The sequence below is a fragment of the Mytilus trossulus genome, chromosome 9 (assembly GCF_036588685.1).
Source record: "Mytilus trossulus isolate FHL-02 chromosome 9, PNRI_Mtr1.1.1.hap1, whole genome shotgun sequence".
Lineage (NCBI taxonomy): Eukaryota > Metazoa > Mollusca > Bivalvia > Mytilida > Mytilidae > Mytilus > Mytilus trossulus.
Window position 1 is genome coordinate 39,391,450 of NC_086381.1, and position 22,108 is coordinate 39,413,557.

Here is a 22,108-nt window from a genome sequence, read left to right on the forward strand (position 1 = left end):
GGATTTTTTTCTGTCCTGGTACAATTCAGAAAGTGTTTGAATATCTATTCAGAAAACTCAAATTGATATGAATGATGGAGGACAAAGCATTAAGACTATGATAGAGAAAGAGTCATAAGTCAAGTCAATGGCCTATACGCATTAAGGTACATATATAAGGTTACTTTCACTCACATATTTAACTAGTGATAATTTTTATGCCTAACAATATAAATTTCAAACAACATTCCGTAATTGTATTTCCATAGCATTATTATCCATCTATTCAACAGACAAACTATGAATGTTTGAAGCACGTTGCAATTTTTTACTTTTGTTGACTTTTTTAGTATATTTTTAAGTTCCTTTAAGTCATGCATTTAGTTGACCATTTCGTCAACATGTTGGTCAATGTGTCTATTCCAAAGACAGAAAACTTTGAAAACATTTTATTTTTAAATCATTTATAAGTACCTCGTAATATCCTAAGATTTTCTAAAGTATCATGAAATGTTTATGATGATCCCTTCCCTGTACCTGCATTTTTCATGTTTAACAACAGTGACGCTCAAATCCAAAAGGCATCTATGAAATTAATTGTGGTTCATATCTTGACTTTCACCTAGAAATTGACTATGAGGGTCGGAATGAACAAAGGTTTACTACAAAAGAGATGAGTTCAGCTTTCTTGTTGTGAACTTTTAATCTTAATGATCCAATTTTTCAAGCAGTGCCTGCATATTGAACACATATCTTCGAGTTGATTAAGTATGTTTAACGAGCGCAATCTTGAGTTGGTTGACTGTTTTTGTGGAATATCTGTTGCACAGATGTCCCAAGAAACGTTCCAATTGTCGCTACAACGATCCCATTCGCGTTTGCCACGAATATGACTTACCAAATTATACCGGGTTTTCACAGCCCAGTAGTCAGCACTTCTGTGCCGACATGAAATGTCATTAATATGGTCGTATTTATAAATTAACTGTTTACAAAACTTTTGAATTTTTGTCATACAAATCTATCTCAGGAATAGATGACCTTAGCTGTATTTGGCAAAACGTGTAGGAATTTTGTTCCTCAATGCCCTTCAACTTCGCTTTATTTTGGCCTTTTTACCTTTTTTTTATTCGAGCGTCACTGATGATTCTTTTGTAGATGAAACGCGCGCCTGGCGTAAATACAAAATTTAATCCTGGGACTAGTATATATGATGAGTTTATTGATCTTACATAAGCAACAGGACATGTTCCACTTTTGGATGATGATCTGCTTATTATATAATTCAAATATTCAAATCTTGTAAATGGTTGACACGAAACACAACCTACTTTGTTTTGTTTTCAACTCAAAATACGACAACTGAAGCTACAATGAGCTAGCTTTAGAATAGGGTTAATTCCACCACTTTCTACAAAAAGAAATTGTCCAGTCAAACTAAGATTTAAGCTCGAACTAATTACAACAGAAAATGTTTTAGTTCTAATCTATAGCATTATGCCCTTAATATACACAGAAAAAAGTCCCATAAAATCTCACTTGAGTAAAGCTCAAAATCAGCATTTTATGGAAGGGAGGATAACTTTCCAAAAATGAGTCTTTTTTGGTCAGTTTTTTTGGTTGATTTTCTGGAAATTTATGTAAAGTATGATACTTTGATGGGGTTATAAGTTTTATTTGACTAAATAATACAATCTTCTACTCATGAAATGCACAAAACCGAAGTTTTATAACTAGTGTCTTTTGTGTGCATTTTTCCTTAAATTAAATCATCATAGATACCAGGACAAAATTTAGTATATACGCCAGACGCGCGTTAGGAATTGCAAATTTGAAGCTTTATGACCATTTTGAAAAAATAATGTGAAAATTTGGTATTGTCTATATCTGTATATTACATTTGTCAGCATCTTACTTATCTAAAGAAACTGTTAACCACAAAAAAAGAAATACATGCTTAATTGCTTTTATTGAATTTCAGATTCTTTACTTTGACATGTTGAAAATTTTAAAAAATGGTCAACTAATGAATTACGAAATCTAGCTTTATAAATGATATGAAAACACATTTAGAGTTGTTTGTTATACTCTAAAGACGGCTAAAAAATCAAGAATCTATACATTCTGATGAATAAAAGTAAAGCGGTAAAGTTATAATTTTGTATCATTTTTTATTAATAATGCTTTTTTGCAAGAGTTTCTCCCTTGTCGATGCAAATCTCCATAGGAATTTTAAATGGTGATTTTTTTAGTCTTCCTCAAGTAAGATTTTATAGTACTTTTTTCTGTGTATAATTGAAGTGTAATGTTAAAGATTAAAACTTTAAAATCCTCTGTTGCAATTACTTTCAGGTTAGGGTCAAACTTATGGTATATTGACTGGACTAAAATACGTGTACCAAGATAGCAATGTGACAGTGGTTTTTAATTTGTGTGATGTGTTCGAGCTCTTCATTTTGCCAATGATCAAGGGACTTTCCGTTTTGGTTTTTTTCTGGTATTCGGTTTTTGGTTATTTTACTTTAAAATAAAGAAAGATAATAAGATTTTTATCAAAGATTTATTATAACAAATATATCATATTTACATATATACACTTTTTACATTTTTAAATAAATATTTAACAGATAAAAAATAAAATCGAATCAACTATGAAATTATACAAAAACAATCTATATGCATATTAAATATAATTTATCCTCACACGTGCATTTTTTGTATGAAAGATATAATTTTAAGTATTGATCATCAGATTATCAAATTGTAAAATACAGCAGGATAAACATCTATGGTCAGGCGATTTTGACTTTAGATGAATATGGTTATCTTTTTTATGACACCTTTTGGTTCTAAAGCTCAAGATATATTAATGTGATTATACATCCTCGACTTTATTTATATTTTTATTTTCGCGTACTTGTATGCCATTGAAAATAATAAATATAAAAGTATGATACTGATTTATGTGTGCAATAAGGAAACTTGAAATTTCAAATTTAATACGAAAAGCTTGCCCAGTGTCTTTAATTTAAATACTGAGAATGAAGAAATGGTGTATCGCCTGATATATCGTGGTGGAATCTGTTTATGATGACAACGATATGTTTTGGGAAATTTATCTTCCATTAATCAATTATCTGCAAAACTCTCTGGTTTAAAGAGGTATGGTCGCTTTTTTAGAGACGTCAAAATAGCTAAAATACGACTATAGAAAGATTACGTGATGTCATTGTTGAATTTTGATCAATTACAAATTGTCACAAAAGAAACCACGCTTTGTTTATAAAAAATAGCAACCAGTTTGTCATTTGTTAAATTATAATTATCTAATGAAAACATTAGTCAAAGACATTATAACATTTGACTTTTAAGGAAAAAGTGATTTTGTCAACAACGTTTATTTTAATTATATTCTCGTTTTCTCAATTTTTCAATAGCCAAAATAATGACAAAAATTGGATGTTATCAAAAAGTCGATCAACAAATTAATATGTTGGATTTGTAACATAATATGTCTTCTTCAGATGTTGAAGAAAATATCAGATTTTATAATATCCAGCCCGTTATATACCATCAGATTACTGCATTTTTAACTTACAGTAGAATGATAAGAGCACTGTATACAGATATTGGTATGTCTGTGTAGAGAAGAATATTTGTCTGTATTTATAAAAAATATATGCATATTACATAATGAAATTCTAAAAACAATACACCGTTCTAATGATTCAAACTATAATGATGCTAAATTGAACAGACTGTATTATAGCGCCATGTTTTAAAGCGAGTCAATCAAACAGACAATAACGAATTCATTTTTTTTCTGATTATAACTATATTACAAATATAATGAATTAAATTCTAGTATCTACCAAAGCCAATAAAATTAAAGATGATGAAAATGTCATTTTGCATTATAATGTACGTTTGCCGAAGCGTCGGTGTGCTATTCCGATCCTTCCCAAAACCTTTTCTGTGAGCAAGAAGAATCTCACGTTTGACACATATTTTCTTATTTTGCTACAGGCTCTCTTTTTTGCAGACATATGTATAAACAATATTTCAAATCATTTTGAACGAAATCCTGGTAGATTGTAAATGCACAGTATTTCTTGTTAGATTAATTTTACAAAATTGACAGAAAAAAATGCAAACAAAATTTTACAAATGATTTACATGTACGTTTAAATTTACATTCATTATTCTGTAATGATACAATGAAGGGAATGTGTGTTCGAGACGAGTTTTCCTCTATAATTTCAGGTCTCCTGTTAGTCTCAATTTGTAAATAAAAAAAGATAGTACGGTATTCGAATATATGACAAATCGCCCACTGGCAAATCGCCCACACCTAATCGATTCGAGTTTGGGGTGATTTTTTTTTAAAAAGTGTGGAGCTTTGCCAGTGGGGCCATTTGTCCGGCCTCTCCGTCTACATCGACATATTTTTACATAGCTGATGTTCTATTCGTAGACAGATTGACATAAAACATTATTTCGTATTCCAGATTTCGATATCAACTGCACTAACTTAGTTAATTGTTAAAATAATAAACAAAAAGTTACTATTCGAATATAACAAATTTACCAGTTGTTAAGCTACACATTTAACGCTTGTAGAACACTTGATATGATAAAAACACACAACAAAGTACTTAACGAACGTTTTAAGTTTAACCCGGAACTGGTTGGGTTTTTAGAATGTTGTATCACAGATGGTTGGACCTCTTTAGTTGGTGAAGTCTTTATTTCGGTGGTAATCGTCGTCGTCGACGTTGTTGTCGTTATAACTTTGATAACGTCATTTGGATGTCGGATAGTACATGAAAATCCGGAATTCAGAAGTAAGAATGATATAGATTCATTTATAATTTTGAAATATACATTTGCTGCTTCCAGAGAGCATAACAACGCTGTCACTGTAAATGTGCATCCAACATATTCATTTGTTACCCTGTAAAATAAATGATAGATAATTGAATATTTTTCTCTCTCATTATAACGTTAACTGATGCTTCAAAATAACGACTTCTGATTCACGTGATATTATGGAACGCCACGACTGCCTTATGTTAATAATCAGCATTATACGCAGTGTTCACAGCATTATATGTAGTGCTCACAACATTATATGAAGTGATCACAGCATTATATGCAGTGCTCACAGCATTATATGCAGTGTTCACAACATTATATGAAGTGCTCACAACATTATATTAAGTGCTCACAACATTATATTAAGTGCTCACAACATTATATTAAGTGCTCACAACATTATACGTTTTTTGTTGTATGATGAGATTGATGTATGATGAGATTTATGAATGATGAGATCATTCGGTAAACTTCGTTTTTTTTTGCGGAAATTACCGAATCCACAATTGGTAAATTACGGTAAATTAATGCCCAGCAAACAAATTTAAACAGTTATTATTATATATGTGATCATTAAGGCAGTATACAATATTTAAAACGGATTGAAAGTAAGGAAAAGATGAAACTGAGAGGTGAATGATTGAAGAAGTTCTGTTCGTCGTAAGAAATACGAATGGCAAAATGTAAGTTAAATAATAAAAAGTTTATTTAATGAAATATCGAAGGAAAATTTGTATGATATATTCTCGAGTTCATTTCATCCTGAAGAAATTTAGCAAGGTGCCACTTTATAGTCCGTACTCAGTTTTAAAAAGCTTAATGACCTTTTAAACAAAACAGTCAGCTTTCTATAACACATAGGTGCCATATTACGCTAGCTTATATATATGTCATGATAGAGTCATTTTTGGCATCGATTTTCAGAATTTGGCATTTTTACATGAATAAGAATCTAACAGATATGGAAAATGCAGTTTAAAGCATTTCACTGTAGGTGTTAAACATAACTTTACATCAATTATTCCATTTTTTTACAAGCTTTTAGCACGGCAAGTACTAAGATTGTCTTCTAAATATGATCAGCAGTCTTATATAGAAATTTAAACTTTCATAGAAAAATTTACCCTTTCAAGACCCTGTTTAACATTTTCATTTAAAGTTATCATCTCTTATGAAAATTGAGTTTGTGGGGATGAATAAAACGTTTACCACGTTTGTTCGTCAGTTTGCACGGTACATATATATATAAAAGTGGTATGCTTGCCAATGAAACAACTTTCCACAAGAGACAAAATGACATCACAGAAATTTTAAACAGCTAAACGGCCACAGTACGACCTTTAACAATGAGGAAAGCCCATACCGGATAGTCAGCTATAGAAGGCCCCGAAATGATAAACGAAAAATATTCCTAATTTATGTAAAAACAAACGATCGAAAAACTAACATGTATATAACACATTAATTAACAAACGACAACCACTGAAATAAAGGCTCCTCCTGACTTGGGACGGCCACATATATGCAAAATGTGGCAGGTTTTAACATGTTAGCGGGATGTTGGTATCCTCCCTCTAACCTGGGACAGTGGCGTAACAGAACAACATAAGAACGAACTATGAAAATCAGTTGTAAAAGGCTTGTTAGTTTTCTCGTTTGAATTGTTTTACATGGTCGTATCGGAGCCTTTTATAGCTGACTATGCGGTATGGGCTTTGCTCATTGTTGAAGGCCGTACGGTGACCTATAGTTGTTAATGTTTGTGTCATTTTGGTATTTTGTGGATAGTTGTCTCATTGGCAATCATACAACATCTTCTTTTTTATATTAAGTCATTAGATGGGTACAAATATAAATACATATGATCTAACAAGAAAATAGAGTGAACGTGCATGTGGGCGGGTACTTGTATATCCCAACAATAAAAAGACACTATAAGTACTGATCTGAGAGTATATATAACTAATATTGTACCATGCTGATGCTGTTGATTAAAAATAACATCACTCCAGACCCTTTTGTTTTCCACATAAAGTTAATATTGCCAATAATTAAGAAGTTCCGGGTCGAATCGATACCAATAATATATTCACCTGTTAACTGTTACATTATCTGTACGTTCCGCATCTGACAGGAGTACCACGAAACGCTGTATTTAAGATTTTGCTATATACACGGGTCGTAATCACAGGGTTGAAACGACTTTTAATTCAATCATTGTCACATTGTTCCCGATTGTAGTACTTTAATCAGTATGACTTTCTAAGATGACAATACGAATAATAAAAATCTGGACTTAAAATAAGGCGTATAGGTACAGCATGTACAGTTTTCAATTTGTTAGACGTAAAACAGCACATCAAAGATTCAATTTTATTCATAACTCATAAAGGACAAAACTGTTGATTAAAAAATACTCCTTTCCAGAGACTTTTGTTTTCCAAACAAAATCAATAATACCAATATTAAATTGACAAGTTCCAGGTCGACGGATTCAAACAGAAAGATGTTAAAAGCAGAGAAAACTTCATCTTATAATCGGCATGACTTTATCAGATGACAATACCAATACTAAAATAAGGCTTACGCATAGTTATATTCTTTAATTCAGTCACAGACCCGCGATATCACGGATGTGTTCTAGTAAATATATATACATACTAAGTTGTGAATATGGTGAAACTAATCCTCAAAATAAGTTTAAAATGCCCGGGCCTGGTGTGGAATAAACTTGGGTTAAATTGATCATACTTCTTAATTTACTTATTTCAATCCGTTTTAAATAGTGTATACTGCCTTAATGGTCACATATATAATAATAACTGTTTAAATTTGTTTGCTGGGCATAAATTTACCGTAATTTACCAATTATGGATTCGGTAATTTCCGCAAAAAAACGAAGTTTACCGAATGATCTCATCATTCATAAATCTCATCATACATCAATCTCATCATACAACAAAAAACGTATAAAGTTGTGAACACTTAATATAATGTTGTGAACACTTCATATAATGTTGTGAACACTGCATATAATGCCGTGAGCACTGTATATAATGCTGTGATCACTTCATATAATGTTGTGAGCACTACATATAATGCTGTGATCACTTCATATAATGCTGTGAACACTGCGTATAATGCTGATTATTAACATAAGGCAGTCGTGGCGTTCCATATGATATGGTTATATAATATATCATGGTCTAAATCATTAATTAACAATGCAATTAACGTGAACCCTATAAATAATTTTAACATATATCCCGCTTGCAGAACACTCTTGAATTTTAAATGCAAAATACTTCAAGTTGAATTTGACCTGTATATTATGTTTCAAACCATTGTGTTAAAATATCTTTGTAAAGTGGTACTTTTATTTTAACCTTGAAGGATAACTCATAAATGGTAAATGTCAAAATCATTAAAATTAAACTTTACCCGTTTTTATTTTCTATACCATTGTATTCTTTTTTTTAAACATTTTGGCGAGCGTTACTTTTGATATCTTCAGGAACTATTTCTTTTTTGATAACATATACTGTTAAGTATCAAAAAAGGTCGAAATTAGGAAACCAAGTTTATGATCAATGACCCAGTGTACTAAAGTCAAAGGTGAATGGCAAGTAATACTTTAATTTACATCCGGTAACAAAAGAAATTTATATGTTTGAAGGTAATTTGCATACAATGTAACTTGAACAGATCATGTGAAAACCATGAAAATATAAAATGAGTTGTATTTTTAATGGTCTATAACATTGTTAAAATTTCAAACGTCTGGTAAATTAGTACCTTAAATATCAGCTAGAAACTAACGGTGTCACGGATATACGGTATTCAAACATATGCATCACTGTACAATCCCATTCGCGGAAGGGGTATAAGAAATAACTTGCATATGTCATTTAAAATAGTATATGTTAATCATTCCAGCATGACAGAAACTTAAGAAATGGTCTAATTCCTAATTATATCTTTTCGATGTTTAAAATTTATAAGCATAAGAGGCTGTATAATTCAAGTTTAATTATAATCCATTAGACAATAGAAATGGAAGTGGGCAAAACCAAATGTATTCTCATACTCTTAAAGCATAAACGAACTTCATCTGACTTTAGGCCAAAAAAAATACATACGTGCACATGTGCAATTTATAATGTTTTGCATCAGTCTCTTGCATATTTAATTGTTCTTGTCTATGTTCCTGACACTTTTTATATGTGCGTTGTAATCGTTGAAAGCAGCTTCTTTGTTTAATATATTCTACAAAAGATATACATAGACTTGTTATGATACAAACATATATGGTGAATATTAAAATAAAACTAGATATGTAATAGCGACACAAATGGCCTCTTCTCAAAAAGTTGAAAAATCTGCAATTTCAAAAACACGTGTGGACACAAACATGATGGAAGTATCACAAATCAAACATCAGCTCAAAACCTGAAGGCGTATTAAAAAATTTCCATATAACTGTGGTTTTCGACAAATTTCAATGTTGTAAACCCTTAATTTCGACAAAAATTGGCGGAGCGGGACGAACCTTGATTTTTTGTAACTCATCATGGTTAGCTAACATACCAAAAAATCAGCCCAATATCTGAAAGCATTTAGAAAATCTATCAAACTCAAAAGCCCGAAATTTCAGCACAAAATTAGTGGAGTGGAACGAAACTTAAATTTGATCTGATTTTTTAACATTTATCAAAGTCCATAGCCCGTAATTTCGGCAAAAATAAGCCGATCGAAACGAAACTTGAACTTGATCTGTAACTCATCATGAGTAACTCACACACCAAAAATCATTCCAATATCTGAAAGCGTTCAGAACAAAAGTCCGTTTAACTAAGATGTTCAACAATTTATCAAAGTCCAAAGCCCGCAATTTTGGCAAAAATTAGCGGAGCGGAACGAAACTTAAACTTGATCTATAACTCATCATGGTTAATTCAAATACCCAAAATCCACCCAATATCTGGAGGCGTTAAAAAAAACTCTGTATAATGGTTTGTTGCGGAATGACGGAATTACGGAATGACAGACAAGGGTTGAACTATATGTCACCGGCCATAAAAAAAAAAGATGTGGTATGTTTGCAAATGAGAAAACTCTCAACAAGAGACCAAAATCACACAGAACTTAACAACTATAGGTTACCGTAGAGCCTTCAACAATGAGCAAAGCTTATACCGCGTAGTCACCTATTAATGGCCCCGAAATAACAATGTAAAACAATCCAATCGAGAAAACTAACGGCATAATTTATGTACAAAAATTGAACGAAAAAACAAATGATAACACATAAACAAACGACAACAACTGAATTACAGGCTCCTGACTTTGTACAGGCACACACATACAGAATGTGGCGGGGTTAAACATGTTAGCTGGATCTCAACCATCCCCCTAACCTGTGCACGTGACCGTGGTATAACAGTACAACATGAGAACAAATGTTAAACATGTTTTCATTAACAAATGAACTTTCATCTTTTTAAAAAATCCAACAACAAAGACCATAAGGCAACTTTTTTTATACAGATCTCTGTTATTATACTGTAGTGCAAATTCATGTTTGTTAAATTAATGTGCTTCAATTCAATATCTGACAGAATGTTTTAACTCAATACCAGAATGTACATTTGCGGTCAATCTCAACAGTTTTTATACATGTTTAAAATAGGAAATAGTAATAACGTAATTATGGCCTGTTAATGTTAAGCAGCATATTTTAACTATTTTCAAAATGAGTATGAAAGGACAACCTTTGGTCTATAAGAAGTTATGAAATAGCTGGTATTGTCCTTATCTGATACATCATGATTAATATAACGCGCAGTTATTGTTCATATTTACAATGTATCATTTGTGTATTACGACAGTGACATGGTGCGATACCAAGATCAAAAGCAAAGTTATCGATAAAGAGAATTCATATTATGTAGCAAGTTAAAATAAAATGTTTTAATCTTGTTTACAATCTCAATGACAATATATGTAATATAGCTAAAACAAATGCAAATGGCGATTAAAAGGAATCAAGAAAAAAAAACTTTTGTATTTAGGCCGTATTTTGTCTATTATCAGTTTTTCATAATTATCATAGAAGTTGCAACAAAATTATATTCATTTTGTGTATATGACCCTGTATTTGTAAATTAAATTCTTATCACATCTGTTTAGATTCTTGGAACACTGTCATACTGCAACAGTAGAGAAATCAAAACATATGCGTTTGAATTGTGATGGTACATAGAAATGATTAAATATTAAGGTACAAAGTATGCGTATGTATTCCAATTTCGGCATGATATTGCAGCAACTTTCGTCTTTTAAATTTTAAAGCAATTTAATCCACCAAAACATCCGCCAAATACTTAGATTCTCTTGAATAGTTTTCTGTTTATGTACAGTTACGTTAAGTTCCAACTTTTCCATGTAAATGATTTAACATAACCTTAGTTGTGTTGTTACACGGTATAATGATGGATGTATTGTTCACGTACTTATTTGTACTTGTATATTCAAAATGGATTTAAATTTGAACAACTGTTAACCTTAGTTGTCATTTTTTATATAATTCAATCTTTGTACATTTTTTTTTATCATTGAAATTTGTCCATGTTAACTTGACCACCTGCATCCTACTCAATATCGAAATACACATTATTATAATCCTGGTACCTTTGATAACTATTTACACCACTGGGTCGATGCCCCGATGGTATCACCAGCCCAGTAGTCAGCACTTCGGTGTTAACATGAGTATCAAATATATGGTCATTTTTGTAAATTTTCGGTTACAAAACTTTGAATTTTTCGAAAAACTTAGGATTTTCTTATCCCAAGAATAGATTACCTTGCCGTATTTGGCACAACTTTTTGTAATTTTTAGGTACTCAATGCTCTTGTTTGGCTTTATTACCATTTTGATATGAGTGTCCCTGATGCGTCTTAGTAGACGAAACGCGCGTCTGGCGGATTAAATTATAATCCTGTTATTTACTAATAATAACTTATTATATTATGTAAGTTGTTAAACTGCATGTATCTCTTTCCAATATCTATAGACAATTTTGAATTGGATTTGTTAGTTAATTTGTATCCTTTGTGTGTATTCTGTCACTTCTACTCACTCCGTTGTTTTCTTGTTATATAATCAGTCTACTCCCGAATGATCAATCAATTTTTTCAATTATATTTTTCAAATATTGTTCGTATATGTTAACTCGTATACTTTCTATATTAATAACGCCCAAATGACCAAAATATGTTTTTCCCTTTAGTTTCGAATTATATTTTGATGAATGTTCCTGCAAACGCGGTTAGTAGCTTGTTCAGTTTGCAATTGGATGCTTGATTTATTTGTCTCTATTTTAAACATGCAACTGTAAACTTATTCTAAAGTACTATTCGACAAACAATACCGACAAATAGGTTCTCATAACGTTACTATTCTTACATATCAGTAAGTGTTTGAATGATTCATATGCATTGTACAAATCTCATTCTCAGACATCAATTTTTAACATGCTGATGTTTCATCGGGAAATTATTGTAAAGAATATAAGTTAAAATTAATTTCTCATTTTATATGACTTCCCCAGATATGTGTTCTCGTGTGTTTTTATACATCATTTCTTTAAATGCAGGCAATGCAGGCATACTTAACACCAAATGCCGTTGTTATTATTAACACTTAATAGGATGTATAAACTATATATTTAAAATATCTAATGAAGCAATAGTTCTACAGTTGAAAATATTGCATATTGAAAGTTTTTTTACATGTTATATCATCAAAAGGTAAATAAAATGTAATTCCCCTTTGATAATTTGTACATAGTCATCAAAGGTACCAGGCTTATAACTGTATACGCCAGACGCGCGTTTGTTCCACATAAGATTTATCAGTGACGCTCGGATCAAAATAGTAAGAAAACCAAGCAAGTATAAAGTTGAAGAGCATTATTCTATGTACAATTCACATGTTCATAAGATTTATGACAAAGCGTGTTTATTGAAGAAACTCATTTTCAATTGAATCTTTATGTGAAATTAAAAATTAAAATTTTTGATTTAAATTTAAAAAACCTGTTTAAATCATTTACAAGTGCAGTAAAATCTTTTTAGAAAGAGAGAAATATACTGAAACCAAATACCAACTACCCACATAGTCAAAGTTTAATACCATAAAAAAAAGTCCACTTTCCAAAATTGATCAGATTAGAATCTGAAAGACACTTTCAAAAAGTCTACTGAGTTGGTGCTAATTATTGGTCAATATCCTAATACTAGACTTACCTGCTGCTAAGTGACCACATATAGGTGAAAAGGCACTGTCTAAAATATGGAATTCTGTTAAGGTTTCTTGGTCACAGTTCATAAAGAATGGTTGTGAACAAGTTTTATATTCCTGAAAAAGACTAAAAGTGGAACTTTATTAGTAAATAGTTATCAAAAGTACCAGGATTATAATTTTATACGCCAGACGCGCGTTTCGTCTACATAAGACTCATCAGTGACGCTCAGATCAAAAAAGTTAAAAAGCCAAATAAATACAAAGTTGAAGAGCATTGAGGATCCAAAATTCCAAAAAGTTGTGCCAAATACGGCTAAGGTATTCTACTCCTAGGGTAAGATTAGTAACATTTGAAAAAAAATTATATCAATGTAAAATAATCATTACAACCCTCTGTCATAATTTTCTTAAGATATGTTAACGTGCATGTGCATGTAAATTTACAAACACACATTATCCGGCAACGATTCAAGTAGTCTCGGACACTTCGAAGAAGATCCTTTATGTTCGGGTTTTTATTTTATTTTCGTTTATATTTAAGGGTCTTTTAGCATTGATCTTTTTAGATTTTATACGGTAATTAAAAGTAGGTAATATACAATAGTGGTATACCGATGTTACAAAATCTTGAATTTATTTATGACACTTATGTTCTGCGAAAAGGATTTTGATATGTTTGTTATGGTGATTTTGATATTTGAATAATTTCGATATTTCAGTAGTTTTTCGCCTCTCATTTGCCTATTTTGTCGTTTTGTTCACGCATCGTTGTCAATAAAATGGAATTTGATGCGCCTGTCATACAAGTCAGAGGTTTAGCTAGCTATTAAACCAGGTTCAATCCACCATTTTTTAGTACATAAGAAAATTCCTCTAACAAGTCAGGAAGGAATATGACAGTTGTTTTTCATTCGTTTGTTGTGTTTGAGCTTTTGATTTTGCCATTCGATTAGGGACTTTCCGTTTTGAATTTTCATTGGAGTTCAGTATTATTGTGATTTTACGTTTTAATACAGTTATAAAAATTATGTAAGTTGTTCATTTCTCAAATTCATTATACTTTTTGTGAAAGAACTCTTTACGTGGGTCTTATCATTCACAGAGAGGTTGTATCATTGAATGTATTGAAGGCAAATTGAGCTCAATGACAGAAGAAAATTGAAGAACTAAAAACAAGTCACTAAGGTCAGGTTTTGTCCTAACCTGAAGCAATTCAATTTCAAATCAACTTGTAATTTCATTGACTTATATAATACGTTTGTGTTATGAAAAGTTAGTTGTGTGTGTCTAATAAGTTTTTACCTTTTTTAGTTTATTTTCTTCTGTTGCTTGTATAATAATTTTTTTAAACAAAACATAACATTTTGCTCCAAAATCAATTTTGTATTGCAAGGAAATAGCTTAAAGATTTCGATGAAATAACTTGCAAAACATCACGTTATTCAATTGCATTTATTCAGATTTTGAAAAAAACATATCGGCCTTTTTTGTGTACTGGTATTTTGCATGCATTCGGTTATAACATATGTTCTTAAAGTACATTTTTTTATTCATAACTAAAGACATGCTTGTACTTCAACAATTCCTAAACATCTTTACGCAAAAAGTTTCATATATGTATATATATATATCGACACAGGGAAACTTCAAAAAGGCTTTTAATCATGTTGTCCTTTGTTGCATTCCCTTTTCTAGGCATTAATGACAAAAGACTTGCGTCATCTCCATACGATGTTCACACTTCTGCGTTGTTTTCGTGGAACTATGGTTTCTCAATGCTGTTCAACTTCGTACTTTATTTGGTTTTTTTTTAACTTTTTGATTTGAGCGTCACTAATGAGTCTTTTGAAGACGACACACGCGTCTATCGTACACTAATTTGAATTCTGGCATCTATGATGAGTTTAATGTTGAAGTCCTTTCACAGAAATACTTGTTTGACTCTAAACTGTTATAGGTACACTAACTATAGAAATTCGTACGATTAATAAATTGTATATGAAATAAATGATCGAACATATATTTCCAAACACTTGAACTGTTCAGTCTTCTCAACCTCAATTCTTGATATAACTGCTCTTAGGTCTTATTATGTAAGAATTTTTCAAAGCTTTATAGTCTCTAGTTCATTATAAGCGTTTATGTTCTTTTTCTTATTAAAGGGAAACTTCGCAAAAATATTATGTTTATTCTGTCTGTATAAAAAGGCATAGATATTAAAGTTTTATTCTGCTAGATAAGAGATCACCATCGATTTTAAATTTAGAGTATCAATTCTATGTGGTCGGCCATTTTGTCACCTTCTCCGATTTGCAGTCACGATATGTCTAAGGACCAAGACTACAGTAACCCGATGTAGTCGTAATTGCGTGTCGATATCTCGTCAATCGTACGGTTGTTTTATCCGACTAGTTAACTAGTTAACTAACTTGAGACGGAAAATGTTGTTCTTTTTTTTTTTAAAAACCATGATCTTTTATTTTAAGACAGATAATATAGGAATTGGTGAAAAAGTCGAAATTTCAAATCATAGATAAGTCTTCCGTGAAACTTGAACTGTTTTCGGAAATCTAATTAGTTCATAATTCTTTTATGTAATAAACTTTATTCAAATAAATTAGGATCTTCGCTCCACTGATCACCCGCATGGCTAAAGGTATTAGTCCCAAGGGTATTGTAGGGGGTGTGAGGTGACACGTCCAGGTATTCAAGCGATTTCCTGTCGAGTTTGCAAATTCATGCATCGTTTCACTTCTTATTGTATTTGATAAGTGTACACGGCCGATAACTTATTACTTTCTATTTTGAACTACTAGGTGTATAATATATCTCTATCTTGCGTGTCCGAAAGTGATATTACTTAACTCATACGCTTGTTTATGAATAACATTTCTGGTGAAAAGAAAATTATTTATAAAAATATAAATAATACCAAAAAAAAAAAAACAGATTTGATGAAATAAAAATCTATATACGTATTTTTTCCAAGGGTAAATTTGGTAAAATGTAATATATACTTGTTGTCAATGGTGAAGGCCTGAAATATTGATTTAAAAAAATGTACGCACTTGTCGACCATTCGTATATACGCCTGGATTATGAGTTACGGAACTATATCGCAAATTAAAATATATACATGTATACATAGAACCAGAGACATATAATACATAATATTATATGTGTCTAATAGAACATAAGAAAGAAACATACGTTTTGCGTAAATTGGGGTAAAAGTTTTGTAAAATGACAAGTCCACGTATGCCAACAGTATGTAATCATCAAATGTCGATAGACTATTGTATACCAAAAGAAGAAGAAGAAGAGATTTAAATACAGGTCGATATATAACTTTATTTGGCTCATCGAAGTTATGGACATTTATATATCAATTAGATTGTTCTCGAAAAAAGGAAGAAATTCGCCATCATCACAATTGTTCCGACATGCATGATATATACGCAACTGGAAGTACACTTATACCGAGGGATGTGATTATTTTCCAGGAAAACTATAGAGTATCAAAGTTTCAAATCAATTTCGGGATTTATTTTCTCTCTTGATATTCAATGACAGAAATTTAAAGAATAAACTGCTTGTCCGCTTTAGTGGTATTCTTGCAAATTGAAACAGACTTATAATTACATAAAAAAATAGGGAAAATGACATTTAATTCGTTCATTTTTTTAATACATCGTTGGTCAAATAGCTAAAGTATTATATATAGTTACGGTGTGAGACGAAGAGTATTTTATGAAGGACATTCCCGATTATGTTTAAATTTTGTTGATGTTTTTCACACTTGAAAAGCATCTGTTCGTAATTTGTTGATTCCATTCCAATTAGATCCTTTAATTTCCTGTCAATTTTTTAAAACATTTTTTTTCAAATATCTGAAGTATTCATGTGTTGTGAGATTTAAAATATTTTGATGAGCACATTAAATCCTAAAAAGGTAATTAAAGATCACTTTGGATGGACCAAAATATATAATTGCAATTGTTAATGATCTGTTTTAAATATTTAAGGCTGCCGATCCTAATTTGAAATAGTACAATTTTTAGTTCATAAACTCGTGTTTAGAAGGCTATTTTTATTTATAATTACCTTAATTAAAATAATTCAGTATTTTATCGTTACTAAAGTAATCAAAAGTCATAATTCATTATCAGTGATCTTATGCAAAATATAAAAATATACAACAGCTATCCAGTTATTGTGCGATCTTATTATTCCCGTTAATTAATTTTAATTATTTTTTTTTACATTCATGTGTCTGAAACTTTGTCGGACTCCCGTTTACAATTGATACGAAATATTGCTAACACCTAAAATCCCAGTGAACCGTAACGCCTAGATTACACTGAATGAGGATCAAAAGATTAGAATTACATAATCTAATCTTTTAATTACCTTAAGTTAAACTACGCATTCCACATTCTTTAGGTGTCACAAAACAATACACATTTTATTGTTTCCACCGTACAAGCAAGTGAAAATGATTGCTGGAATGAAGCAAAAAGGTCAGAATACAAACATGTATTTTTAATACACTATCGATCATGTCAGTTTCATGTTTGTTTTAAGTATTTTTAGAAAAAAAATCATAAAAATGTTCTATTGTATGATTTACTTTTATTATAAAATAGTTATCAAAGGTACCAGGATTATAAAAAATCGTTTTACAAAAATCCACACGATCTAATTTTAAAAGTTCATGGCTATCACTTATTTTTCGTTGGTTAATAGCTACACCAAAACTCGTCTATGCGCTTTAAATCGCGTTATTAGATGGTTAACGAACAAGACTTAAATGAGATATGTTCACTCCTGGCATGCATCAAAGACTTAAACTACGTCACATAAGTCAGGAAGTTTCAAAAAATGAAATTAATAATTCCCAATTTTCTTCTTTATTAGATTTTATATCAAAATAAAACTTGGTGAATATTTTTTTATGGTATTATGAACATAATAAGATGAAAAGTGAAAAATCGCGAATTATCCCTTTAAGTGTGCATATTTAATTATATTTCGATCATGCAGTGTCCATAGGAATTTCGAGTCTTTCCTTCATTTTATAATACTTTTTTTATTCTGCGCTAATTCAATCGTAACAAACAAATTTTAAATGACGTTCAGACCAAACTTCGTGATCAAGTCTATCGTCTTTGGTAATTATATTTGTTTAAAACTATTTTACAAAAGTGTTAGGTAATACTAATATTTCATATATTAAAGGTTCAACGGAATATCTTTCTACGATCTTCTGTTTTTGCTTTTGTTTCCTTCTTATTGTTTCATTCATCTATTATCACACTTGTCATTGTTGGTGGTGAGTTTTTACTATGATCTGCACGCAATTCTTTTTATATTCAGATGTGCAGAAATAATTCTTATTGAATCAAATCGAGCTTTTCTCATTTCCTTCATCACTAATACAAAATAAAAGATCAATTTCATCTTAAGAATTCGTAATGTTAATTTCCATCCAATTAACATTCATAGTTAGCTACGGTAGTTGTATGGATGAGTTCATAACGCTTAAATGATTAAACCATTGTTTCTTGTTTCTTGGGAAATTTTTGTTATACAAAATAACCACACATAAAAGAATTGAACTTGTTATTTTATAAATATTTTATCAGACAAACTCGGTTGTTCATTTCTTGAAGGAAAGACATTGTAACACCTTCCTGTTTCATTGCGTTTTTGTATTTTGATGCAATTATTTCATCCCATTAGACTTTTCCCTGCAAGTTGGTAGATGCTGGATACAAATTAAAATTACTGACAGAATATTGGAATTATTCACATGGTGTTTTTTTTAGAATATGTTAAAATCACTATATATCTCGAGCAAGGGAATAACTTGAAAATGTATTTAATTATAACATAGGGAGATGGTCATTCTTGGACATTAAACATAATCTAGGTTACCATGACCGCATAATAGGTCAGTCCACAACTATCCGTTTATATAAATATATAAAGATGATAAACTGTATAGAAGGTATCGCTTAAAACCAAAAGTAGTATAACTGTAAACACTTACATGTAAGTTATTTCTATTTCATCCAATGCTAAATTAATGTTTTGAGCAATTTTATTTATTATGTCTGTTGTGTTGTCGTTGTAAATGTAGTCATCGTTGTAAATATTATGGAATTTGAGGAGAATGTTGTAAAAGTAAGAGGTTTAGCGCTATAAAACCAGGTTCAATCCACCGTTTTCTACATTTGAAAATGTTTGTACCAAGTCAGGAATATGACAGTTTTTGTCCATTCGTCGGATGGGTTTTGTAATTTGATTTTGCCATGTGATTAGAGACTTTCCGATTGAATTTTCCTCGGAGTTCAGTATTTTTTGTGATTTTACTTTTTTGTCTGATTTGAATTGCTGTGTATACTGTACCTGCAAATTTTATGTAAAGTAGTTTCGTTGTAGTCTGGAATGAATCCACCAATAGGATACAGGATATCTTCATAATTCTTCAATTGAATAAGCGGCCAAGAACACGCCATGTTATGGGCTTCCGAACACTGTGACATTACGTGTTTCCATAAAGTCACTGAAAGTAGAAAATATTATTTTGTCATAATATCTTTTCTTAAATCCTTTCAGTAAAAACCTATAGACAAGTATTGTAAAGCTGGTTAAATAAACCTATATTAACAACACCATCGAATCACAATTTAATAAGTCAAGTTCATGTATTCAAACACAGAGAAAAAGTTCCATGTTTTTTAAAACATTAGAACATGCTGTTTTTGTTTACTATGTTGTGTGTTGTGTATTGCTACTCAACTTTTAGGGTTTTTTTAGGTTTTTTTCTAGTTTTTTTTTAGCATTAGGTTGTCAGTTTATTTTCAACTTATGACATTTGGTATCTTTTATCTCTCTTCTGTTGTTATAGAGAACATGAGTGTAAGAAATATTAAATTATCAAAACAGAAAAAAAAACGTTATTTTTATAGCCATATATCATCATAAAATGGACATATAAACAAACATTCCACGAAAGCTGTGCCTCAGTCGGTGTAAAAGTGACATGGACTTAGACGTCTTAACTTATTCCACTTATAAGGTAAAATTCGGAAATGAAAAAACAAATTCTCTTCACATCATTATTGATCATTAAGAAGCTACAAGTTTTATCCAAGTTTTGTAAAATTTTATAAAGGTTTGATGAAGATAGCGATCACTGAACAATACCTTACAGACTGGGCCAGTGTTGCCGACACTGACCCAAACGACGGAATGGATATGATCGCTATGCCTCGCACTTGCGACAAAAAATGGTTACAGTGTATTATAAATTGTTTTTTAAGTTATTCCGAATCGATCCATATATAACAAATACATATAAAAATTATTGAAAATAAATGTAAAAAAGATATCGAAGTTGAAGTTTTCATCTTATTTCGAAAAATCTTATTTTTCTTTGTGTTGAAATAACTATGGAAGGCCATTATCAAAGACCCCAAAAGGTTCCAACAGTATGCAACATTAGCATGTTCAATCAATCCCTAAGGTAGATCTGTAAATAGTGTGATTATTAAGAAAAGTACTTCAATAAATCACTAAAATCCAGGTTTTCATGTTTGTGTGTTGCTAACTTTTATATCTAGATTTATCAAGTCACTTTCAAAATGACTTCATACTATCAGAATATTCTAGGTGATAATTTATTTATTAACATGGTACGTTAATGTCTAAAATGCATTTCTGTTATTGCACCAAGAGGGGAATGGAATCGAATTATTTTAATCAGCACACTCGACCGCAATGATTTTTGTATCTGTTAATTGTTTCGAGTGTTATTATTATCTCATTTTTCACATTTTCTTTCATATTTCCAGTTCAAAGAAGAATCCCGGGAAATTTCTATTTTTTATATTAATAAAAAAATTCATATAATTTTTGGAAGTTGCATCTTTCGTTATTGGAATTTTTACAATAGAGCGATGGATAATTGATAGCGATGTGCACTTCAATGTCAAAATATTCCAAATTAAGAAAGGCGAAGTGTCAGCATGTATGGTATTTGATAGAAAGCATGCAGAGAGTTACGGTAATTCTGCCGATAAAATCAAACCTCGTGGGCCACTTCATGACAAATACGTATATTTTATGACGATTAACAATATATTATTTATTGCTTCATTTACTCATTCGATTAGTGATAACTTGCAATTTGTTTCTCATTTTCTGAATTGTTCATATTTTGTGTTTTTCCTATTTTCATATACTCTAAAACGGATCGGTCATATAATAAACAAATCAAATTTGACATCCTTGTACTAAAGCAGGGAGAACCTTATTACAACAAACAGATCAAAATGCAAGCAAAAAGATTGATGTTCAATCATGCCTTTCCAAATTGTAGAACAAACTAAAGATTCGCTCTAGATCTTATTCAATCCAACATTGCGTTTAAGACATTTCGTCACAAGCATTAATTGTTTGTCTCCTTTTTTTCTGCAATTGGTAAAAAAATCTTTTGAACAATGTCAGCAATATTGAAACACATGAAGTGTACAAATGCAAAACTCTTGTTTCAGACGACAAACATTTTACAAACAAGAACGCAATGAAAAGAACAGTTGATGAAAATATTACCATTTTTCCCATAATATGTATTTACAAGGTTTGTCATACTGATTATACACATTTGATGCGTAAATTGCGATTTACAGTAACTGTTTGGAAATAGTCTATGATAATTATATATTGAAGACCAAACACAGAATAAAGATAGAATCGTGAGAAATGAACATCCTAATTAAAGATGGCATTCGTTCAATTATTTCGAAGACAGTCCGCCATTAATCTTAATAAATTACTTCGATGTAAATATCCCCTCCTTATAAAGTATGTTCAATATATAAACAATGACACATGCTTTAATTATCGGCTCCTTACCGAGCTGCAAAATCGACAAGGGTA

The 22,108-nt window shown here is 30.8% G+C and overlaps 1 protein-coding gene across 2 annotated transcripts in view; it reads right to left on the reverse strand.

Annotated features, from left to right (window-relative positions):
* Positions 1 to 4,423: 4,423 nt before the first annotated feature.
* LOC134685689 (uncharacterized) overlaps positions 4,424 to 22,108 on the reverse strand; it is a 49,433-nt gene continuing 31,748 nt past the window's right edge. Inside the window, exons 2-5 of one of the 2 annotated variants that reach the window (XM_063545667.1) lie at positions 19,574 to 19,730; positions 13,165 to 13,286; positions 8,994 to 9,120; positions 4,424 to 4,933 (exon numbers count right to left, since the gene is read on the reverse strand). In XM_063545667.1, the coding sequence (XP_063401737.1) occupies positions 4,579 to 4,933; positions 8,994 to 9,120; positions 13,165 to 13,286; positions 19,574 to 19,730 (761 nt within the window). In that variant the 3' untranslated portion in view covers positions 4,424 to 4,578. The remainder of the gene's footprint in view (positions 4,934 to 8,993; positions 9,121 to 13,164; positions 13,287 to 19,573; positions 19,731 to 22,108) is intronic. The other variant, XM_063545668.1, reaches the window with a different exon arrangement.